We start from the raw sequence: 26,647 nt of genomic DNA on the forward strand, positions 1-26,647 counted from the left end.
CGCTACAGAGTGCAACCCTATTTGTTAGTTACATATGGAGGTGGCCACTCCTAGTAAGCATCTGTTCACAACAGTTTTCTGTTTGGAAGTGACGGTCAGTCTTTTGTTATTTGTTTGCATAGGCTCTTTGACTGACCATTCCACCCATCAGTCCTTTTGAGGTTTAATCACAGCAGGATCCTACCCACCCATAATTGTAGGTTTCAGCCCAGGAGAGGAGTTACCTTAGATAGGTTCCCAGCAAAGAAGATCGCCTTGTCATGGCTCCTGGGCATACATGAATAGGCCAATTTACACGCCAAGCATCTTTTTTTCCCTATTTTGTAGAGCAGTAATGCAATTCCAATTTCATATATCTCATGCATACATGCTATAGCGTAACAGAGTGCAACTATATTTGTTAATTACATATGGAGGTGGCCACTCCTAGTAAGCATCTGTTCACAACAGTTTTCTGCTTGGAAGTGACGGTCAGTCTTTTGTTATTTGTTTGCATAGGCTCTTTGACTGACCATTCCACCCATCAGCCTATGGAGGTTTAAACACAGCAGGATCCTACCCATCCATAATTGTAGGTTTCAGCCCAGAAAAGGAGTTACATTAGATAGGTTCCCAGCAAAGAAGATCGCCTTGTCGTGGCTGCTGGGTATATATGAATAGGGCAATTTACGCGCCAAGCATTTTTTTTCCTATTTTGTAGAGCAGTAATGCAATTCAAATTTCACATATCTCATGTTTACATGCTATAGCGTTACAGAGTGCTGCTTTATTTATTATTTAACCCTTTTAAGCCAAATTTGTTATTTCGAGCCCCGACTAAACCTTGACCTTATTGCTTACATTTTGGTATTACCTGATTCTCTGAGGAAGACAGAGATTGTATACCGGTTAGATTTAAAGGGTAGTATGAATGGATACATTATAGGAATCATCAAACGCAGCAATGGGAATCTTGTAGTTTGCAAAACTAGCGGAACATTATGCATTTGGTTGGTAAATGGTTTATTATTATTATTGTTATTATTGTTAATACTACTAATAATAATATTACATAATAAATATTAAATATTAATGAATTGTGGTGGAAACAGTATGGGAAAAAACAAAAACCATTGTGTCCACTAGGTGGCGCTATGATATAACTCCTGCTATTTAGTCCTCTACCCACTGAGAATAAGCGAAGCTTTTGAAGAATATTAAAAACTTGTGGTTACTTTGGAGAAATACTCCAGATAAAATAGCGGGCTTCGAGCACATCTGTTAGTCTTCCAGGTAAGCACGCTACATTTATCATCTAAATAAAAGTTGAGGCTCAGGGAATTGTCAGCGAGAATCCTCAGCGCATTTTCTCACTGTAGATATGAACTCCGCTGGTGAATGGATATCACTTCAAGCTTGTTATAACGCTTCATTTAACGCACTCGGAATCTTCACATCCTTATCCTCAAACACTTCATTTACACAAGCTCTGGCGCAGAAGACACATGTATATACACAAGGAGATTCTTCTCATTCTGCAGTAACAGGTCCTGATATGAACCCCCAATAACTAGCGTCATTTGCCCATTTTAGACTCTGGGAAAGTTAGGAGCGTTGGAATGGATAGTTAGTTGTCGTCACACAGTTTTAATAAATTAGAAATGATATTTTCTCCCGTAGTAGAAAACATTCCAGGAAATAGAAGTAAAAAAAACCCTGAAATAAGTTGTATTAGTTATCGTAACAGGCAAAAGCAAAATTAGCCTAGTGCGAAATCTTTGACAAGTGCAATTTATAACATCGGGGTTGTACTAAGGCAATAAATTAGCCCCAATTGATAGGATAACTTATTAATCGTTAGGTTGGGTTGACTGCTGGGATGGCTACTGATTCCGAGAACTTTGCTCCATTCATTTTCTATGGGACTGAAGGAGAAAGCCGAGCACTGTACATATCCCCATAGAGAATGAAGAGAACAGAGTTCAGAGGTCTGCTGCATTCAGATGGGCCCTGTGTTCGGACCACTAGTAATCCAATAATTATCCCTTTTGCTATGGACAGGGGCTAGTTTCTGCACTTGGTACAAACCCTTTAATCAGGCAACTTATCACCTAACCACTGGATTTGTGTCCTCCTTTCTCCTCTGGCAACAAGCGGAGAGTCGCCCATGTGCCCAGTGGCTCCATTCATGTGTGTAGCATCATAGGCTTCCAATAAATTAGCTGGGCACACAAGCGATTTCCTGCTCCATTCAACTCCTCTTGAGGCCGGGGAAGAACAGGGGATGCAAGCCCCCACATACTGGTAATTGGTGGGGGGTCCCAGTAACCAGACTCACAGAAAATTACAATATCCATACAGTGGATAGATGATAACTCTTTTAGACTAGAATACCCCGTTAAAGAGGGGTTCCACATTTTGGGGACATTTTTTTTCAACTTAATATCCTCTAATCAGGGTTTAAAATCATGTTGGGTTTCATTAAAAATGTTGCACTGTTTTTCTTCTGTGTTACACTGTCTATTACTATGAAAAATTGTGAATGCTTAACGCATAAATTGGCCAATTCATGTGTACCTGGAAGCCACGTTAAGGCGTTTCTCATTTCCAGGACCTAACTTAATGCCATTCCTCTCTTAGACTAAAGTCTTCATCTGTATGGGAACCTAATATGGCTTCCATGAATTGCCCAATTTATGTGCTAAACATTCTCAATTTTTCATATTTCTAGTGCAGTAATGCAATTCAATTTACATATTTCATATTTGCATGCTATGGCGCTACAGAGTGCTGCTTTATTGGTTTGATTGTATATGAGTTGGACCTTAAAGGGAATCTGTCAACAGGTTGTTGTTATGTACGCTAATCTGAAAGCAGCATGGTGTAGACGCTGAGTTCCTGATTCCAGCGATGTGTCACTTACTAGGATGTGTGTTGCTGTTTCAATACAATCAGTGTTTTATTAGCAGGGGATTACCACTACAGGACTAGTCGCCCCATAACACGTAGTCCTTCGATTCGGTATAACCCTGGGCCCACCACTAATCAGCAGATTTCTGCCTATGCACATGGTACACAGAAAGCTGCCAATTAGTGGTGTGATCGGGTTATACAGGGCTCAAAATCTATGTGGGGCCATTATACTGTTTTCAGGGCTTTGTGGGGTCATTATACTGTTTGCAGGGCTATGTGGGGCCATTATACTGGTTGCAGGGCTATGTGGGGCCATTATACTGTTTGCAGGGCTATGTGGGGGCCGTTATACTGTTTGCATGGCTGTGTGGGGGACATTATACTGTTTGCAGGGCTATGTGGGGCCATTATACTGTTTGCAGGGTATGTGGGAGCCATTATACTGTTTGCAGGGCTATGGGGGGCCATTATACTGTTTGCATGGCTATGTGGGGGCCATTATAATGTTTGCAGGGCTATGTGGGGACCATTATACTGTTTACAGGGTATGTGGGAGCCATTATACTGTTTGCAGGGCTATGGGGGGCCATTATACTGTTTGCATGGCTATGTGGGGGCCATTATAATGTTTGCAGGGCTATGTGGGGACCATTATACTGTTTTCAGGGCTATGTGGGGGCCATTATACTGTTTGCAGGGCTATGTGGGGGCCATTATACTGTTTGCAGGGTTATGTGGGGCCATTATACTGTTTGCATGGCTATGTGGGGTCCATTATACTGTTTGCAGGCTATGCGGGAGCCATTATACTGTTTGCAGGGCTATGTGGGGACCATTATACTGTTTGCAGGGTATGTGGGAGCCATTATACTGTTTGCAGGGCTATGTGGGGCCATTATACTGTTTGCATGGCTATGTGGGGGCCATTATACTGTTTGCAGGGTATGTGGAGCCACTATACTGTTTTCAGGGCTATGTGGGGACCATTATACTGTTTGCAGGGTATGTGGGAGCCATTATACTGTTTGCAGAGTATGTGCGTGCCATTATACTGTTTTCAGGGCTATGTGGGGGCCATTATACTGTTTGCAGGGTATGTGGGAGCCATTATACTGTTTTCAGGGCTATGTGGGGGGCATTATACTGTTGGCAGGGTATGTGGGGCCATTATACTGTTTGCAGGGTATGTGGGAGCCATTACACTGTTTTCAGGGCTATGTGGGGGCCATTATACTGTTTGCAGTGTATGTGGGAGCCTGTTTTCAGGGCTATGTGGGGGCCATTATGCTGTTGGCAGGGTATGTGGGGGACATTATACTGTTTGCAGGGTATGTGGGAGCCATTATACTGTTTTCAGGGCTATGTGGGGTCCATTATACTGTTTGCAGGGTATGTGGGGGCTGTTTGCAGGGCTATGTGGGGACCATTATACTGTTTGCAGGGTATGTGGGAGCCATTATACTGTTTTCAGGGCTATGGGGGGCCATTATACTGTTTTCAGGGCTATGTGGGGGCCATTATACTGTTGGCAGGGTATGTGGGGGCCATTATACTGTTTGCAGGGTATGTGGGAGCCATTATACTGTTTGCATGGCTATGTGGGGGCCATTATACTGTTTGCAGGGTATGTGGGATCAATTATACTGTTTGCAGGGCATGTGGGGGCCATTATACTGTTTGCAGGGTATGTGGGGACCATTATACTATTTGCAGGGTATGTGGGAGCCATTATACTGTTTGCAGGGCTATGTGGGAGCGATTCTGTTTGCAGGGTATGTGGGGGCCATTCTACTGTTTGCAGGGCTATGTGGGAGCCATTATACTGTTTGCAGGGTATGTGGGGGCCATTATACTGTTTGCAGGGTATGTGGGGGCCATTACACTGTTTGCAGGGTATTTGGGGGGTCATTATACTGTTTGCAGGGTATGTGGGAGATATTATACTGTTTGCAGGGCTATGTGGGAGCCATTATACTGTTTTCAGGGTATGTGGGAGCAATTATACTGTTTGCAGGGTATGTGGGGGGCATTATACTGTTTGCAGGGCTATGTGGGGGCCATTATACTGTTTGCAGGATATGTGGGAGCCATTATACTGTTTGCAGGGTATGTGGGAGCCATTATAGTGTTTGCAGGGTATGTGGGGGCCATTATACTGTTTGCAGGGCTATGTGGGAGCCATTATACTGGTTTCAGGGTATGTAGGAGCAATTATACTGTTTGCAGGGTATGTGGGGGCCATTATACTGTTTGCAGGGTTATGTGGGGGCCATTATACTGTTTGCAGGGTATGTGGGAGATATTATACTGTTTGCAGGGTATGTGGGGCCATTATACTGTTTGCAGGGTATGTGGGGGCCATTATACTGTTTGCAGGGTATGTGGGAGCCATTATACTGTTTGCAGGGTATTTTGGGGGGCCATTATACTGTTTGCAGGGTATGTGGGGGCCATTATACTGTTTGCAGGGCTATGTGGGGGCCATTATACTGTTTGCAGGGTATTTTGGGGGGCCATTATACTGTTTGCAGGGTATGTGGGGGCCATTATACTGTTTGCAGGGTATGTGGGGGTCATTATACTGTTTGCAGGGCTATGTGGGAGCCATTATACTGTTTGCAGGGTATGTGGGAGCCATTATACTGTTTGCCGGGATGTGGGGGCCATTATACTGTTTGCAGGGCTATGTTGGGGCAATTATACTACTTGCAGGGATATGTGGGGGCCATGATACTGTATGTGGGCAGTTATACAGTGTGAAGGTTTGCATGGGGTCCATCATATTGTTTACAACTATTACCTATTACAACTTCTATGTACACCCATGAATCAGGGTCTCAGACCCCACATCATACTGCTCTCAGATTATAAAGCAAAAACCTGCTGACAAATCCCCTTTAAGAAGTGGATCCTTTATAACTAGGCACCTCACCCCTTTACTTATGTCCTATTACATTGTCCTGATGCAGAAGAGATACATTTTAATTACACATTCAGCTGTTACATTTATATCTCACACACATGGGGTATTACAGGGAGAGCAAAGAAGTGGGATTATTATGAATAGAGCTTAAGTGCAAACCTGCATTTAAAGAATTGTAATGTAAACTAATAGCAGCATCCAGCGATATATAGAAATTATGTACAGAAAGAGGGGGAAAAAATTGCATGAGATATCGGTACGTCTCTAAAATAAAAATAAAAACAACAATTGCTTACATTTCCGGCTGCATTAAAGAACAGAAATGGTATAATATCTTTAAAGGTCATGTGCACCTTTTCAACTTAATTTTTTTATTGCTTCTTTTCTAAATGCAACTTTTTAACTAGCGTTCAATAAAAAAATGTTCTATGTATTTGCTGCCGCAGAGCATATATACAGGTGAAACCAGAAGTTTACATACACTATATACAGTGGGGCAAAAAAGTATTTAGTCAGTCAGCAATAGTGCAAGTTCCACCACTTAAAAAGATGAGAGGCGTCTGTAATTTACATCATAGGTAGACCTCAACTATGGGAGACAAACTGAGAAAAAAAAATCCAGAAAATCACATTGTCTGTTTTTTTATCATTTTTTTTGCATATTATGGTGGAAAATAAGTATTTGGTCAGAAACAAACAATCAAGATTTCTGGCTCTCACAGACCTGTAACTTCTTCTTGAAGAGTCTCCTCTTTCCTCCACTCATTACCTGTAGTAATGGCACCTGTTTAAACTTGTTATCAGTATAAAAAGACACCTGTGCACACCCTCAAACAGTCTGACTCCAAACTCCACTATGGTGAAGACCAAAGAGCTGTCAAAGGACACCAGAAACAAAATTGTAGCCCTGCACCAGGCTGGGAAGACTGAATCTGCAATAGCCAACCAGCTTGGAGTGAAGAAATCAACAGTGGGAGCAATAATTAGAAAATGGAAGACATACAAGACCACTGATAATCTCCCTCGATCTGGGGCTCCATGCAAAATCCCACCCCGTGGGGTCAGAATGATCACAAGAACGGTGAGCAAAAATCCCAGAACCACGCGGCGGGACCTAGTGAATGAACTGCAGAGAGCTGGGACCAATGTAACAAGGCCTACCATAAGTAACACACTACGCCACCATGGACTCAGATCCTGCAGTGCCAGACGTGTCCCACTGCTTAAGCCAGTACATGTCCGGGCCCGTCTGAAGTTTGCTAGAGACCATTTGGATGATCCAGAGGAGTTTGGGGAGAATGTCCTATGGTCTGATGAAACCAAACTGGAACTGTTTGGTAGAAACACAACTTGTCGTGTTTGGAGGAAAAAGAATACTGAGTTGCATCCATCAAACACCATACCTACTGTAAAGCATGGTGGTGGAAACATCATGCTTTGGGGCTGTTTCTCTGCAAAGGGGCCAGGACGACTGATCCGGGTACATGAAAGAATGAATGGGGCCATGTATCGTGAGATTTTGAGTGCAAACCTCCTTCCATCAGCAAGGGCATTGAAGATGAAACGTGGCTGGGTCTTTCAACATGACAATGATCCAAAGCACACCGCCAGGGCAACGAAGGAGTGGCTTCGTAAGAAGCATTTCAAGGTCCTGGAGTGGCCTAGCCAGTCTCCAGATCTCAACCCTACAGAAAACCTTTGGAGGGAGTTGAAAGTCCGTGTTGCCAAGCGAAAAGCCAAAAACATCACTGCTCTAGAGGAGATCTGCATGGAGGAATGGGCCAACATACCAACAACAGTGTGTGGCAACCTTGTGAAGACTTACAGAAAACGTTTGACCTCTGTCATTGCCAACAAAGGATATATTACAAAGTATTGAGATGAAATTTTGTTTCTGACCAAATACTTATTTTCCACCATAATATGCAAATAAAATGTTAAAAAAAACAGACAATGTGATTTTCTGGATTTTTTTTTCTCAGTTTGTCTCCCATAGTTGAGGTCTACCTATGATGTAAATTACAGACGCCTCTCATCTTTTTAAGTGGTGGAACTTGCACTATTGCTGACTGACTAAATGCTTTTTTGCCCCACTGTAAAAAGACACATCTGCATGTTTTTCTCAATATCTGACATGAAATCAGAATAAACCTTTCCCGTTTTAAGTCAGTTAGGATTACCATAATTATTAATATTTGACAAATGCCAGAATAATGAGAGAGAGAATGTTTTCAGGCATTTTTATTACTTATTATGCCTTTAAACAACTCTGGACTGCCCATATGATGATGTCATGTGTTTGGAAGCTTCTGATAGTTTTTTTGCCAACAACTGAGTTAATTAGAGACACACCTGTGGATGTATTTTAATGCACACTTGAAACACACTGCTTCTTTGTGTATCATCATGGGAAAGTCTCAAGAAATCAGTCAAGATATCAGGAAGAGAATTTTGGACTTGCACAAGTCTGGTTCTTCCTTGAGTACAATTTCAAGATACCTGAAGGTGCCTTGTTTATCTGTACAAACAATTATATGCAAGTACAAACAAGACGGGTATCTCCAGCCATCATACCGCTCAGGAAGGAGAAGGGTTCTGTGTCCCAGAGATGAACGTACTTCGGTCTGACATGTGCATATCAACCCGAGGACCAAAGCAAAAGACCTTGTGAAGATGATGTTGGAAGCTGGTAAGATTGTGTCAATATCCACAGTGAAACCAGTACTGTATCAACATGGGCTGAAAGGCCACTCTGCCAGGAACAAGCCATTACTCCAAAAGAAACATAAAAAGCCAGATTAATATTTGCAAATGCACACAGGAACAAAGAACTTAATTTTTACGTTTGGAGGAAAAGGGAGAAGCTTGAAAGCCTAAGAACACCATCCCAACTGTGAACATGGGGGTGGCAACATCATGTTGTGGGGTTGTTTTGCTGCAGGCTGGACTGGTGCACTTCACAAAATAAATGACATCATGAGAAAAGAAGATTATGTGGCAATACTGAAGCAACATCTCAACACATCAGCCAGGAAGCTAAAGCTTGGGGTGAAATGGGTCTTCCAAATGGACAATGACCTGAAGCATACTGCCAAAATGGTAACAAAGTGGCTTAAGGATAACAAAGTCAAAGTTTTGGAGCGGCCATCACAAAACCCTGATCTCAATCCTATTGAAAATTTATGGTCAAAGCTGAAAAGGCCGGAGCGAGGAAGGCAACCTACAAATCTGGATCAGTTACACCAGTTTTGTCAGGAGGAATGGGCCCAAATTCCGACCAACTATTGTTAGAAGTTTGTGGAAGGAGATCCCAAACATTTGACCCAAGTCATTCAGTTTAAGGGCAATGGTGCCAAATACTAATGAAATGTATGTAAACTTTTGACTTTGCAGTAAGTAATAAAAATGCCTTAATACATCCTCGCTCTCATTATTCTGGCATTTGGCAAATACTAATAATTATGGTAATCCTTATTGACCTAAAACGGGAAAGTTTTGTTCTGATTTCATGTCAGATATTGAGAAAAACATGCAGATGTGTCTTTTTATATAATGTATGTAAACTTCTGGTTTCAACTGCAATGTCTTTGGCTTGCTAACTGGTCTGATACAAATCCATAAGAGTTCCTGTTTTCATGACTCTGCTCTCCCCCTCCATTCTCTCAGTGTTAGAGATAGCAGTAAGGAAGAAGAGGATGGACACAGATTTCCACAGTGTGGAGAGAGAGAGAAAAGCATCTATGTTCTCAGGGAAGGCAGAGAGAATAGAATAGTCTGTAGATAATGAGGAAATCACACCAAGAGAATATCAGTCCAGAAATGAAGCTGTGCTGATACATAAGAACTAGTGAACTCGGCAGCATCCTGGATACACACAGAGTTCTTATTCAGCCTATATTACTGAGAGAGACACTCACACAAAAGAATAACCTGAAGCAAAACTCAGGCTGCAAACTCCATATAAAGAGGTATGAAGGAATGAAGATTGCAGACTAAAACTTAGTGCATCATTGTAAAAAAAAACATTTTTCCTTGTCAAACGTGTCTATAGCCTTGAACTCAAAAGCACAGAAAAGAAGTCTGAATCAATGTGTAACATACGTCATCACCAAAGTCTCATCTCCGGGTTCGCTAAGAAGTCCATCTACGAATACGGATGTGCTGGTGAAATTATGTACACTCCACGTGTAGCCTTCATCCACGCTAAATCTGTAAGAAATAAAAGACAATAAATGTTACAAAAGAAAAAGCATAAAAAAAATCACAATTACTATACTTTGCAAATAGATATAAATGTGCTATGAAAATAATAAAAGCCTCTTATTTGTTGAACCCTAGTATTACATGACAGGGTGTAAAAAGTATCTTGAGTAAATAAACTGTTGATCATAAATCAGGGCACTATTTTTGCTCATAAAACGCCATCATACTTTATTACAATATATTATTTTTGGATTTCCTCTTCCTTATAGAAACATTGGGTATTGATGTGTTAATTAGCCAATGAGAGTTACATTATATTCACAGCTAGTATATTCTCAGCACTGCATAGAAAGACAAAACCGGCACAATAAATCCATCAACAGCAACTAAGTAATTATGTTACATTACATATTTTTTCTGAAGATCCATTCATGCAGGATAAAATATAATACATTACTTGAGTATTTTCAGAGGAATAGATGTATCTTTGATGGCCACAATGACCCCGCCGTGGTCCAAATATAAGATGTGATGCTCTTCCTCAAACACCTATGAAGATAAAAACAATATTTGTTCACTTATAAATAAATAAATTATTTTTTATTACAGTTATTGGCCCAACATCCATCCATCCATCTATCCATCTATCTATCTATCTATCTATCTATCTATCTATCTATCTGTACATCTCAAAAAATTAGAATATCAAAAAGTTTATTTATTTCGTTTCTTCGATACAAAAGGTGAAACTCGTATATTATATAGAGTCATTACAGACAGAGCGATTTTTTCACGTATTTATTTCTGTTAATGTTGATGATTATGGCTTACAGCCAATGAAAACCCAAAAGTCATTATCTCAGTACATTAGAATACTTTATAACACCAGCTTCAAAAATGATTTTAAAATCTGAAATGTTCACCTACTGAAATAAATGTTCAGTTCAGTAAATGCAGTCAGTACTTGGTCAGGCTCCTTTTGCATCAATTACTGCATTAATGTGGTGTGGCATGGAGGCGATCAGCCTGTGGCGCTGCTGAGGGGCTATGGAAGCCCAGGTTGCTTTGATAGCAGCCTTCAGCTCGTCTGCATTGTTGGATCTGGTGTCTCATCTTCCTCCTGACAATACCCCATAGATTCTCTATGGGGTTACGGTCAGGTGAGTTTGCTGCCAATCAAGCACAGTGATACTGTTGTTTTTACACCAGGTATTGGTACTTTTGGCAGTGTGGACAGGAGCCAAGTCCTGCTGGAGAATGACATTACCATCTCCAAAAAGCTTGTCAGCAGAGGGAAGCATGAAGTGCTCTAAGGCCATGTGCACACGTTCAGTATTTTTCGCGTTTTTTTTCGTGTTTTTTCGCTATAAAAACGCGAAAAAAACGCTTACATATGCCTCCTATTAATTACAGTGTATTCCGCATTTCTAGTGCAAATGTTGATTTTTTTTCCGCGAAAAAATCGCATTGCGGAAAAAAAAGCAACATGTTCATTAAAAATGCGGAATTGCGGGGATTCCGCACACCTAGGAGTGCATTGATCTGCTTACTTTCCGCATGGGGCTGTGCACACCATACGGGAAGTAAGCAGATTATGTGCGGTTGGTACCCAGGGTGGAGGAGAGGAGACTCTCCTCCACGGACTGGGCACCATATAATTAGTAAAAAAAAAAAGAATTAAAATAAAAAATAGTCATATACTCACTCTCTGATGGCCCCGGTGTCTTCCCGCCTCTCAGCGGTGCACGCTGCCGCTTCTGTTCCTATAGATGGTCTGTGTGAAGGACCTGCAATGACGTCGCGGTCCTGTGATTGGTCACGTGACCGCTCACGTGACCGCGACGTCATCGAAGCTCCTGCACACACACACCATCTATAGGAATGGACGCCGCTGAGGAGATCGGCTGTCTGCAGGGTGAGTATAACCATTTTAAAAAATTTTTTTTATTATTTTTAAACATTCTATCTTTTACTGTAGATGCAGCATAGGCAGCATCTATAGTAAAAAGTTGGTCACACTTGTCAAACAAGTGTGACCAACCTGTCAGTCAGTTTTCCAAGCGATGCTACAGATCGCTTGGAAAACTTTAGCATGCTGCAAGCTAATTACGCTTGCAAAATGCTAAAAAAAACGCGAAAAAAACGCGAAAAAAAAAATGCGGATTTCTTGCAGAAAATTTCCGGATTTCTTCAGGAAATTTCTGCAAGAAATCCTGACGTGTGCACATACCCTTGAATTTCCTGGTGGATGGCTGCGCTGACTTTGGTCTTGATAAAACACAGAGGACGTACACCAGCAGATGACATGGCTCCCCAAACCATCACTGATTGTGGATATGTAAGGGTCGGCCCGGACTGTAGTCGTGGCAAAGGACACATGTGCTTCTGTGTCCTGGCCTCCCCTCACAGGAAAACATTCGCCCCTTAGTCAGCATACCTGTGTCTTCAGGTCCAGCTCCTTCTGGATCTTCCCTAGGATGCGGGAGACCCACTCCAGGCAGATTTGTATTAACAGAGACCCATCCCAAAGTAACTTGAACAAAATCATCCTTACTTAGCACATCCATTCACAACAGGCATCACAGTGCATTGTTCCTTATCTTTCCCTGCACCTCTCTCACAGTTACATAGATTAGATTAGATGATATTCTAATTTTTTGAAATCCAATCTTTTATCTTATCTCACACCTTTGGCATGGAAATCATTTTTTGCACGTTTGTGGCTATGTTTCGAGTGCCACGGCTTTTTTTTTCTCCTACGTATTATTATCTATTTGCCAGTGGATTCAGAGGACCGCAGCCACATTTTGGAGGACTGGTGCAACTTCAATTATTTTTTCTTTTTTTCTCTTTCTTCATTTCTTTCTTTCCTTTTTTTCTCCTGTCCCAATCAAATAAATTAAATCACTAAAGACAAGACACGTCTTTCAAATTGGTGAGGTCTGATTTTTGTGACCCCTGGCTAGAACTAAGTGGCATTGACCCAAAAAGTACCTGTAGCCTCCGCCATCTTGACTCTTCCTTGTTTTCAGCGGGGAACCACATAACCTGTTTTTTATTATCACGGCCCAACAATATGCTTTCCGAACAAATGCCAAGCTGATCTAACAGTAGGCAAAGCCGCGTGGCAATTTCTTAGTGCCACTGCTACTTCATTCTCCTGATTAGCGCGGGTCCCAGCAGTCGTATCCCCATTGCTTGAACTTCGACGGTCCATTTTAGTGAGAAACTCCTGTAAGTGACGCTGGAGGTGGATTTGTGGCTCCAATAGACAGTTGTAGAAATAAGTCTATGTTAGGAGTATATAGAAATGTTTATATTGCACGCCGTCTGTATACCAGTGAATTGTATATCTCCAGTGTAAATCGCCCGGACTGTTTTTATTACTTTTTGATCTTTTTCACAGATGATCTTTGCCCATAGTTTGGAGTAACTGCTAATCCCTGTAATATGATCCTCCGGAGCAGCACTTCTTTTTCTTTTCTTTTTTTTTCTGTGTTATTTTATTCTCTTGTTTGTTTTGGACGGATATTTTGTTTGACAGCGCTATAACAGCTGCCACTATCTGCGGCTGTAAAGAATGACAGATTAATACTCTGAAAGGTGATGACAATGGGCTAAATCCTCACCAAGTTGCTCTACCAGTTCCTAAATCTTTCTCGCTTTCTCTTTCCCGGAGCGTTCACTGCCAAAAGAGAAAATTCTTGTGTTGGGCAGGATTTCTTACTGTAATTTTGGATTGGAAGCCTCTAGTCGGGGGCTGGCAGCAATTCTGCGCTTGTTCATCATCTGCCTGAAATGATCTGTCAACTTTATTTAGCCGTAGAGGACGGCTGAGACCTTTCTCACAGCTCCGAAAAACATCATCTTTATGATTTTCTTGGATTTTAGTCAAAATGGAGCTTTTCTCGAATACTCATCTGGTTGAAAAGAAGTTGGCGCAGAAGAATACCTCTTCATTTTCTTATAGGGAACCTGATTCATTCCGTCTGAGCCACAGGCAACAAGAATCCGACACCGCCTGAGCCGCGTATGTTTTTCTTTGAAAACATATATTGATCAACCGGCTAGTGACCATTTGTCTCGGTTGACTAGTCCGAGGCCAGTCCCCGGTGGCTTCTCTCTGCCCACTCCCTCGGACTACAAGGTCTCCCTTTACTTGTGTGTATAGGGGAAGACCTGTCAGTCAAACGATCAGGGCAGGGAGAACACTTGCACTTGTTGCCTATAGCAACCAATCAGAATGCAGCTTATGTTTTATCAGAGCAGTTTATCAAATGAAAGCTGAGCTCTGATTGGTTGCTGTGGGCAACATATCCAAGTTTTCCCATTAGACAGTTTTGATAAACTAGGCCTGCTGACAGGCTCTCTTATGTTACATGTAGATCAGATCACTGTATCTTAGGATCACAGTGTGATATGCTAATATAAATATATATAAATGCAAGGCTTGGGATCAGATGAATTTTAGATGAGCCATAATACATCATACGATGCTATTAACAACCAGCCTGACTTGGCAAAAAGGGACAGACGCCTATATATTAGCTGAGTAATAATGCACAGCTAGGATATATGGCCGAGCTCCGGCGTAGCAGGGCCGTCATATGTATTTACTAGCAAGAAGGTTGAGTCATTAAATAATCGGGATGACAACACATGAAAGCGTCTGGGAGCCGAGGTCACAGCTCTGAAGTCTGCAGATGATGAACTATACAGACTAATATTTGCCTTGGACACGAACCATCTCTATATTTCTCATCATGGCCAAATGCTTTATTGTGCAATTTCAAAAGCAAAGTGGCAGCCTTATGGCATGCCGGCATTATACTGGGGTCCTGCCATACAGGCCTGATACTGACCCCATGTATGTGACACTGACTACACAATCCACAGCACGTGGCAGCCTTATAGCGTTTCGGCATTATACTGGGGTCCTGCCATACAGGCCTGATACTGACCCCATGTATGTGACACTGACTACACAATCCACAGCACGTGGCAGCCTTATAGCGTTTCGGCATTATAATGGGGTCCTGCCATACAGGCCTAATACTGACCCCATGTATGTGACACTGACTACACAATCCACAGCACGTGGCAGCCTTATAGCGTTTCGGCATTATACTGGGGTCCTGCCATACAGGCCTAATACTGACCCCATGTATGTGACACTGACTACACAATCCACAGCACGTGGCAGCCTTATAGCGTGCCGGCATTATACTGGGGTCCTGCCATACAGGCCTGATACTGACCCCATGTATGTGACACTGACTACACAATCCACAGCACGTGGCAGCCTTATAGCGTGCCGGCATTATACTGGGGTCCTGCCATACAGGCCTGATACTGACCCCATGTATGTGACACTGACTACACAATCCACAGCACGTGGCAGCCTTATAGCGTGCCGGCATTATACTGGGGTCCTGCCATACAGGCCTGATACTGACCCCATGTATGTGACACTGACTCCACAATCCACAGCACGTGGCAGCCTTATAGCGTGGCGGCATTATACTGGGGTCCTGCCATACAGGCCTGATACTGACCCCATGTATATGACACTGACTACACAATCCACAGCACGTGGCAGCCTTATGGCGTGCCGGCATTATACTGGGGTCCTGCCATACAGGCCTGATACTGACCCCATGTATGTGACACTGACTCCACAATCCACAGCACGTGGCAGCCTTATAGCGTGCCGGCATTATACTGGGGTCCTGCCATACAGGCCTGATACTGACCCCATGTATGTGACACTGACTACACAATCCACAGCACGTGGCAGCCTTATAGCGTGCCGGCATTATACTGGGGTCCTGCCATACAGGCCTGATACTGACCCCATGTATGTGACACTGACTACACAATCCACAGCACGTGGCAGCCTTATAGCGTGCCGGCATTATACTGGGGTCCTGCCATACAGGCCTAATACTGACCCCATGTATGTGACACTGACTACACAATCCACAGCACGTGGCAGCCTTATAGCGTGCCGGCATTATACTGGGGTCCTGCCATACAGGCCTAATACTGACCCCATGTATGTGACACTGACTACACAATCCACAGCACGTGGCAGCCTTATAGCGTGCCGGCATTATACTGGGGTCCTGCCATACAGGCCTGATACTGACCCCATGTATGTGACACTGACTACACAATCCACAGCACGTGGAAGCCTTATAGCGTTTCGGCATTATAATGGGGTCCTGCCATACAGGCCTAATACTGACCCCATGTATGTGACACTGACTACACAATCCACAGCACGTGGCAGCCTTATAGCGTTTCGGCATTATACTGGGGTCCTGCCATACAGGCCTGATACTGACCCCATGTATGTGACACTGACTACACAATCCACAGCACGTGGAAGCCTTATAGCGTTTCGGCATTATAATGGGGTCCTGCCATACAGGCCTAATACTGACCCCATGTATGTGACACTGACTACACAATCCACAGCACGTGGCAGCCTTATAGCGTTTCGGCATTATACTGGGGTCCTGCCATACAGGCCTGATACTGACCCCATGTATGTGACACTGACTACACAATCCACAGCACGTGGCAGCCTTATAGCGTTCCGGCATTATACTGGGGTCCTGCCATACAGGCCTAATACTGACCCCATGTATGTGACACTGACTACACAATCCACAGCACGTGGCAGCCTTATAGCGTTTTGGCATTATACTGGGGTCCTGCCATACAGGCCTGATACTGACCCCATGTATGTGACACTGACTACACAATCCACAGCACGTGGCAGCCTTATAGCGTTCCGGCATTATACTGGGGTCCTGCCATACAGGCCTGATACTGACCCCATGTATGTGACACTGACTACACAATCTACAGAACGTGGCAGCCTTATAGCGTGGCGGCGTTATACTGGGGTCCTGCCATACAGGCCTGATACTGACCCCATGTATGTGACACTGACTACACAATCTACAGCACGTGGCAGCCTTATAGCGTGGCGGCGTTATACTGGGGTCCTGCCATACAGGCCTGATACTGACCCCATGTATGTGACACTGACTACACAATCTACAGCACGTGGCAGCCTTATAGCGTGGCGGCGTTATACTGGGGTCCTGCCATACAGGCCTGATACTGACCCCATGTATGTGACACTGACTACACAATCCACAGCTCGTGGCGGCCCTATATTATAGTGGCCACTCTGCTGTAAGGCTGTGTGCACACGTTGCGGATGTTTTCACTATAAAAACGCATAAAAAACGCATACATATGCATCCCATCATTTAGAATGCATTCCGCTATTTTTGTGCACATGATGTGTTTTTTTCCATGAAACAAACGCATCGCGGTAAAAAACGCAGCATGTTCATTAATTTTGCGGATTTTTTGCGGATTTCCCACTATATTATTGCATTGGGAAATCTCCGGGAAAAAACACAAAAAAATCCGCAAAAAAAAAAAAACTCAAAGAAAATGCAAGCAGATTTCTTGCAGAAAATGTCCGGTTTTACTCAGGAAATTTCTGCAAGAAATCCTAAACGTGTGCACATAGCAGCGAGGACTGGAGATGACTCTCACCTTCGATGTTTAGCCAGAGTCATTGGCAAATGCAGCAAGTAATCAGTTAGAAGGAAGTCAAGCCTCTCCATCATGGGGTGTCCATTGGTAACAGAGACCACTGGGGGCCTAAAGAAGACCATCAGATCTGCCACGACACAAGAAATGATGGAATTGGGTTGTGTCTAAACATAGGTGACCGTGGTCTTTACATAGAATGCTACAAAGTGATGTCCATAAAAGCTGTGAGCTTAATCATGGTTAGTGTAAAGTCATTTTCTATCTATCTATCTATCTATCTATCTATCTATCTATCTATCTATCTATCTATCTATCTATCTATCTATCTATGTATCGATCTATCTATCTATCTATCTATCTATCTATCTATCTATCTATCGATCTATCTATCTATCATCTATCTATGATATATCTACTCTATGTATCTGTCTATCTATAATTTATCTATCTATCATCTATCTATAATCTATCTATCCATCTATCTATCTATCTATCTATCTATATCTATTATCTATGTATCTATCTATCTATTATCTATCTATCTATTATCTATCTATCTAGCTGTTATCTATCTATCTACTATTATCTATCTATCTATTCTTAGTGATGAGCGAGTATACTCGTTGCTGGGGTTTTCCCGAGCACGCTCAGGTGGTCTCCGAGTATTTGTGACTGCTCGGAGACTTAGTCTTTGCTGCAGCAGCTGCATGATTTACAGCTGCTAGACAGCTTGAATACATGTGGGGGTTGCCTGGTTGCTAGGGAATCCCCACATGTACTCAGGCTGGCTAGTAGCTGTCAACAAAAACTAAATCTCTGGGCACTTACAAATACTCGGAGACCACCCGAGCGTGCTCAGGAAAACCCGAGCAATGAGTATACTCGCTCATCACTATCTATTATCTATCTATCTATCTTCTATCCATCTATCATCTATCTATCTATCTATCTTGCACTGATATCTATCTTGCACTACACTTAATAAGTGACACGTATCTTCAGTTCACCTTGGCCACATGGTAGGTGAGGAGTTGTGAAACATTTTGCCTTGGGACCCCGTTACGCCTCTGAGTTTCATGCGTCCGTATGATCTGATCTTAGTGCAGGACGTTCCTCTCTGGATGTGGTGGTTCCTTGTTAATGTCCGGCGGAGCGACTGGTTCCAGGAATGTCAGACATCCCATACTTAGCACATAGTTAGTCCCTGGCGACGCTCTGCAGACTGCAGCACCTCCGCAGCCGCCACTCTTATATCAAACGCTATTATTCCCAAAATGAAATGTATTACAGGCAGCAAAACAAATATGAGGGTAAAGATTAATATTAACAGCTGGAAGCAAAGTGATGGATAAAACTATTTCTCCTCCTTCACAGGATCCGTCTTTAGTCCTGAAAACTTCATTTCACACAACAGCGGGGCGCGGCATGGAGCTAATTGATTACCTACAATACAATGAATGAAAGGCAACCTACGCCGGTAATGCTGCTGGAAGACGTGAGAGAAGGTCGCACTCCGAGAGGAAAAGGGACAATGAACACCGATTGTAGGAGACTATTCAAATGGGACCGAGACTTTTGATCAAGTATGTACTGTATTTCCTGCAGTTTGTGCAGAACTTAAATACTCGGCACAGTGCTATCACTGTCACAACAACGACAATCTGTCTCGGGGTGTCACATAGACGGAGACTTTGCTGGTCCTTCTCTATGGCCATGAGTCAATGTTGGCCTTTCCTTTGGCTAAGCATGTTAGCTACATTTTGACATTTCTCCCCGGTAGAACAGAAGAGATCAGCCCTCCACATGTGGCCAAGTAAGACAATAAGCCAACATTTTTTTCATCAGTGGAGATAGGACCCCTAGAAATCCCACTATCAGCAGAGGTGGTCTTTCCAATGTTCTAGTCATGATAGTTTCTGCACGATCACACGACCAGTTCATCTTCTGTATTTTTCCATCATTCTATATCTAATACACATTAGTCCCAATTCATCATTTTGCTTTTGCCTTTTTTTTCCTGGCGTAAAAATTGCCTCTGATAGTAGCACATGGAAGGTGGGAACCATGTTACAGACTTTGCATTGGGGCCTGGACGCTTCTGTGAATACAGTCAATATCCTCACACACCAAGAGAAGATAGGACGACGTTACCTGTCTCCAGGTCTTCCCACAGTCTGACGTTATGTACATTTCCTCCTTGTACTCCACCAATTGTGAACCCAGGTTACCTGCATTTCAATAAATAGACAATAATACGAAGAAGGTCATAATTTCACTTTGGTGATATAGTACTTTTCACTTCTTCAGTGTCAGTAGCATCCGGCCCCATGGGTTTTGGACACTTTACTTCTTGGAAATAAAATGACATACTCATCTACCAAACCCGCACTGCTTTGTGTCTTCGCTGTCTGTGTTCCCTGACAAAGAACATCATATAACCGATCACACCAGCCGATCAGCAGCTACCGATTGACTGCAGCCTTGACTTTATGTCGGAGCCGGAAGAGAGGAATAGAAGACTATTTCTTCCAGCTTAGTATGAGTGACTGAAATAAACAGTCTTCCATTTCTCTCTTCGAGCTAAGACATAACATCAATGAGTAGCTGCTGATTAGCTGCAGCGGTCAGTTAATGTCCCCAGCTGCAAGAAGAATAAGGGAGTCTGGTGGGTGACATAAAAAGTGGTGCTGGGGAACAGCAGAGTTCTAGTAGGTGAATATCGGAATTTCTTTAAAAGGGGCTATCCGGTTTCATTTTTTTTTTACTGTTCTATAGTTTTGTATTCCTTTCAAATAGCAGAGATCTATGGGGCATAGTTTCTCCTTGTGGACAGTGACAAGCCAGGCCGGATATAACAAAAGGAGGAGACTTATTGGCCATGTATTCTCCTCTGGGAAATTAAATAAGCAAATTACCTCTTCAGGCAATAAAATATGCAATTTGCATATTGAATTTCCCAGAGGAGCACACATGGCATATAACTCTCCTTACTCTAGGCCTGGCTTGTCACTCTCCATAAGGAGAAATGATGCCCCTTAGATCTCAGTCTAAAGCCTCTCACCTAGCCAAATTAGACCTGATGAAGGGCAATACCCCGAAACACCGTGACTGCAAATTGAGATTTTGGTTCAGCTTTTACCCTCAGTCATGTGGCAAGGCTTGCTAAAGGGTCTATATTGACTTTTAGGATCACTGCTTCCAATAGGTGACCCTAGAGTTCAAGTCCTCTTCCTCTCTGAACTCTCTAGTTCTTGAGTCCTCTTACTTCTTGAGTCCAGCACCCACTCTTCACTGCTGCCCTGGCTATTGTTGATAGGCTGCATTGGTGACATAATGTTACCATAACAATAAAGACTGGTGCACTGGGTATTTTAAAGGCGTGCAAAACTATGGAACAGGAAACATGTAAGCCTGACATCCCTAAACATTTAAGACCACGAAAGGCTCATATGTAAAAACAAAAAAAGAAAGAACCGGTTAAGTTTGCTTGATTATGTGGATGGTCACAAAACAACATATAAAATTCACAAGTAGAGATAGAGAACCGTCAAAAAGAAATCCCATAATTAACATAAACATAAAATTGCTACATGAACCGTTGTTTTTTTTTTTTTATAATTTTTGGCTTTCTTCTGCTCAACTGACGGATCATCTGACTTTTTGCAAGTTCAGATATTGGATTCAAGGAATATTCAGTCGTGGCCAAAAGTTTTGATGTTGACACAAATTTTGGTTTTGACAAAGTTTGCTGCTTCAATTTTTTTAGTTTAGTGGCTTTTTTGATTTACTCTAGATTGGTATGAAGAGTGATCAGATGAATTAAAAAAAAAATGCAAAGTAGTTCCTTGCCATGAAAATGAGCTCAATCACAAAAAAAACATTCACACTGACTTTCATCCCTGCCACAAAATCACCTGCTTACATGATTTCAGTGTTCTTCTCCTCAGCTCAGGAGAAAGTGTTAACGAGGACAAGGCAGCTGATAATATTCTGAGTGAATTATAAGAGCAGACTGGTTCTTTTAAAAGAGGGCTGGAGCTTGAAATCACTGTCACCTCTTGTTAACCATTTATCTCCAAGGAAAAAAAAGTGCAGTCTTCATCACTTTGCACCAAAATGGCTTTACAGACAAGGACATTGCTGATTGTAGGATTGGCCTTAAATCAACCATTTAGAAGATCATCAAGAACTTTAAACAGAGGTTCAATTGCTGGGAAAAAAATACTTTCTCCAAGAAAGTCCAGCAAGTATCAGGACATCTCCTAAAGACGATTCATTTATGAGATTGGTTGAACAGCAGCGCAGAGCTTGCTCAAAAATGGTAGCAGGCAGGTGTTATTGCAGCTGCACACACAGTGAGGTGAAGGCTTTTGGAGGTTGGCCTTATGTCAAAAAGGGCAGCAAAGAAGCCACTTTTTTCCAAGAAAAAAAAATCGAGGACTGACATTCTGCAGGTAGTTTAGGGATTGAACTGCAGAGGATTGTGATAAAGTAATTTTCAAGTAGTTTAGGGATTGAACTGCAGAGGATTGTGATAAAGTAATTTTCTCTTTCAGACTGTTTGGGATATCTGGAAGAATGATTATCCGGAGAAGAAAAGTTGAGCGCTACCATGAGTCCTATGTCATGCGAACAGTAAAGCATCCTGAGACCATTCATGTGTGGGGACTTTTCATCCATGGAGGGGGCTTACTCACAATTTTACCTAAGAACACTGCCATGAATAAAGAATAGGATCTAAACATCCTCCAAGAGCAACTGTAACTTCTCCCAATGATCCAGGAGTAATTTGGTGGTGATGCATTTTCCAGCATGACGGAAACCATGATCCAGGAGAAATTTGGTGAAACCAGTTGGAGATGGTTATATAACTTATGTGGAAATCCCTACCTGAAAAGTTTGAAACAAGAAGGTTCGTAATCTTCTCCCTGACATATAAAGTATGCAAATAAAGATCTATGTAAAATACACCAAAAGGTTCTAAACTTCCTTAAAAATGTCATTGTGTCTTCAAGAAGAGAAGGACGTTTTTCAAAGGGTTTCTCCACTGATGTATCCCACATGAAAAGCTTCTTTCTACAACTCTTCTAACACACAGAAAAATCAGATAAAAAGTAATATAAACGACCTACCAGCTCCCATAATCAGGCCTGGGGCCGTGTCCTTGGTGTGGACGGTTCCTGATACATAAGGATTATCTGCCCAGCGAAGATGAAGGTGAAGGTGGCATTCAGGCTTTCAGGATGGAAGAGAGATCAAAACACAGATAATTATTCCATTAAAAATAGTTCATTGTGGTAGCTTGAGTTCACGGAGAATAAAAAGTAAAACTTCTATATCATAACATAAAATTAATATATATATAGATACTTTTATAACTTTTTTTGCAACCCCCACTTAACAGTGGCTTCTGGGATACTTTTCGTATTAAATATTGTGCAGAAAAATGTATCTGCCTCCATTGCATCCTCAAAGAAAAAAAATTATTCTAACCCCAAGATGAAAAATTTGACACAATATCTCGACATGCTACCAAAACCCTGAACGTGTTTTCATTCAGATCACAACCATGGAGAAGCCATATATAGATACCTATATGTTGTGAATTCTGCTTTTGGGCTCCCTCCGGTGGTTGTAGGTGGTAATGCAGTTGTACCTGGGCTGCAGTCATGGTCAGGTGTATCTGCTGATTGCAATTCTGACTGGGGTATTTAGGTTTGCAGGATTCATTAGTCCTTGCCAGTTGTCAATGTTTCTTGGGAAGTGTTGGATCTTTGTCTGGCTTCTCCTGCTTAGCTGCCAATTCAGCAAAGATAAGTGTCTGTTTTTTTTTCTATGGCACACATGCTGTGTGCTGGATTTTTTATTGTATTTCTGCTCTGTGTGTAGGTTTCTCTGGAGTTGCAGATATACGTTCCACGTCTTTAGTTAGATGGAGGAATTTTTTGTATAATCTGCTGTGGATATTTTTGGAAGGGTTTTATACTGACCGCACAGAATTCTGTCCTATCCTTTCCTATTTTAGCTAGAGTGGCCTCTTTTGCTAAATCCTGTTTTCTGCCTACGTGTGTCTTTCCTCTCCTACTCACAGTCAATATTCGTGGGGGGCTGCCTATCCTTTGGGGTTCTGCTCTGAGGCAAGATAGTATTCCTATTTCCATCTACAGGGGTATTTAGTTCTCCGGCTGTGACGAGGTGTCTAGGGTTTGTTAGGCACACCCCACGGCTACTTCTAGTTGCGGTGTCAGATCAGGATTTGCGGTCAGTACAGTTACCACCTACTCCAGTGAAAGTTATTCATGCGGCTCCAAGGTCACCGGATCATAACACCTATAGTATAAACATCTCCCGACAAAGTATCACGAACCAGTCACAAATGGGGCTATATGGCCAACGAGGCCAGAAGTTGCCAGTTCTGAAGTGAAGAATATCTTTCCAAAATCTTTAAGAAGCTTTTTAGTTTTAGAAAAACCCTCAGCATGCACTGGCATCTTAGTTATATACAGTACATGTGGCGCCTAAAATCTAAACTTAAATTATTGTTTTTTTTCTAGATTGACTACGCAGTGAGATTTATCTGTGAGGGAATAATCTATTTAAATTCCATTTTTTTTAATTGTTTTACATTGATAAAAAAATATGTTCTTAACATTAAAGCAGCTGTTCCGTCTAGACACTGGTGTATGTATAGAAAATCCTGTAAATGTTGTCATCCGGAGCTACGGAAAGATTCTAATGTTAGCTGAGCGAGTTACTTAATGAGATAGTTACATAACGACGTACATCAGATTTTATTAAAACTTACCGGTTTGCAGTTGGTTTGCTTTCCCATCATGTCGACACTCGGCGGAGTCAGATAATCCCAATCGCGGCCTTTGTTATAAGTGATCAGTGTCGTAATTTTACCCTCTATCTTTTGATTGGCCAGAAAAACACCTTTCACTCCTTTGACCTTTAAAATAGAAACACGGAAAAGAGGAATTTCTAAATTAAAAAAACATTTTGAATTGTTTAGTTTCTTCTTTCTCCTTTTTCTGAACTGCGTTGTTTGTGACATTGTCTATAATACACGACCATCGGGAAGTGCTGCAGTAACAAGGTGCAGCGCCTTCTGGCAATAAAAAGTTACATAGGTTGAAAAAATTCAAGGGACCGTCAAGATCAACCTTTCTCCACCAGTTATACACTCTCTAATGCTAGTTTAGTCATAACCCACAATGATATTGTTGTGAGAAAAGCATCCAGCCTTTTTGTAAAAGCGGTTATAGTGTCGGCCATTACTTCCTCTTATGGTCGGCATTCCACTGTCTGACTGCTCTAACTGTAAAGAACCCTTTCTTGTTTAGCTGACGGAATCACCTTTCTTCCACCCGTAATGAGGGCCCCCTAGTCCTCTGTATGATCTTTGGAAGAAATAAGTCATGTGCCAGTCCTTTGTACTAACCACGCATGGATTTATACTTATAAGTGAGATCTCCTCTGAGGATTCTTTTTTCTAGGCTAAAACAAGCCCAACTTTTCCAACTGCTCCTCATAGGAGAAGCCTTCCATCCCTTGTAATAATTTAATTGCCCATTAAACTGACAATAACTTCTGAATATCTTTTTTTAAAATGTGGAGCCCAAAACTGGATCCCATATTCTAGATTTGGCCCCACAAGTAAGTTATGAAAGGGTAACAATACGTTGGGATCGCAGGATTTTCTCTCTCTTTTTATACACTCTAAGGCTATATTCACACTTTGCGGATTTTGCTGCGGATCCGCAGCGGATTTGACCGCTGCGGATCCGCAGCAGTTTCCCATGAGTTTACATTTCAATGTAAACCTATGGGAAACAAAAAACGCTGTGCACATGCTGCAGAAAAATCCGCGCGGAAACGCTGCGGATTACATTCCGCAGCATGTCACTTCTTTTCTGCGGATTTTCAGCTGCTCCAATAGAAAACTGCAGTTGAAAATCCGCAGAAGAAAACGCAGTAAAAACCGCGATAAATCCGCAGTAAAAACCGCGATGGGTTTTCACTGCGGATTTTGCAATTCCGCTGCGGAAAAATCCGCAGTGGAATCTGCAAAGTGTGCACATAGCCTTAAATATGGTTTGCTTGAGCAGCTGCTGCCTGACATCCTGCCCCTGCCTCCTGAACTCATTCACTCTTTAAAACAGCTAAAATACTTTTTACTCAAAATAAGACTGACTAGCATCTCACTGAGGGATCAGATTACAGTTGTCTATTGAAAGCTATGTAGAGGGGAGATGCAGAGTGAGAGGGAAAGGCAGAGAGACACACTAGGTGTGCTGCTTTCTAGTAAGTGTTTTATTTTACCCCAGATCTACATTTACACCGATACGGCTCAGCCAGGTTATATAATGTCCTCCATTCTGTTTCTGGCTTTGAACATGTTCTACATAGAGACAGGAGAGTAAGGATCCCTCATTTCTGTGTGTACTGTGTATAAGACAATATTATAGCAGATACTCTCCACCCACTAGCTCAGAGACAACTGGAAATTCGAGAGAGAGATTACAAAGGGGAAACCTGGCGAAAAATCCCAGATACATGGCATATAATAGCCAGAAAAAGTGTTAATTCCTCATGTACACACATGATAGTTTATTCTGAAAAGTCACCTGAACCCATTCATACATCTAGTGCTTTCTATACTTCCTGTGAAATAATCAGCCAGAATCCAGCTAAGCCGTGATCTACACAAGCATAAGCATGCAGTTCTTCTTGGCGGCAGCTGATTGTATATTCACAGTGGATGGTTGTTCCCTACTTTTATTTATATGTAAATAATCTGCACAATGATTCATCTATTGCCATAACACCCCGTAACGCACCTTTAAATGCTTAACAATATTCGCCATGGGGAAGGCTTTCTAAATGTAAAAATACAATGTTTTTCATATAAATATCCAAGTTCTTCATGTCAGGCACTAGAAGTGAAATTATAGTTTATTTTCCCAACAATCGCAGGAGCTTAAAGTTCTGGGAGACAAAGATTTAAGGCAAAAATTATTTCTTTGTCCAAGCAGTAAAATATAT

General features: G+C 42.1%; 1 protein-coding gene across 2 annotated transcripts in view; it reads right to left on the bottom strand.

The window, feature by feature from the left end:
* Positions 1-26,647, bottom strand: part of SORCS2 (sortilin related VPS10 domain containing receptor 2) — a 1,198,559-nt gene that overhangs the window by 83,497 nt on the left and 1,088,415 nt on the right. For both annotated transcript variants that reach the window (XM_069744776.1, XM_069744775.1), the window contains exons 10-14: positions 24,405-24,551; positions 22,732-22,834; positions 19,751-19,827; positions 10,476-10,567; positions 9,917-10,024 (exon numbers count right to left, since the gene is read on the bottom strand). In XM_069744776.1, the coding sequence (XP_069600877.1) occupies positions 9,917-10,024; positions 10,476-10,567; positions 19,751-19,827; positions 22,732-22,834; positions 24,405-24,551 (527 nt within the window). The remainder of the gene's footprint in view (positions 1-9,916; positions 10,025-10,475; positions 10,568-19,750; positions 19,828-22,731; positions 22,835-24,404; positions 24,552-26,647) is intronic.

Source organism: Ranitomeya imitator, chromosome 1, assembly GCF_032444005.1.
Source record: "Ranitomeya imitator isolate aRanImi1 chromosome 1, aRanImi1.pri, whole genome shotgun sequence".
Taxonomy (NCBI): domain Eukaryota; kingdom Metazoa; phylum Chordata; class Amphibia; order Anura; family Dendrobatidae; genus Ranitomeya; species Ranitomeya imitator.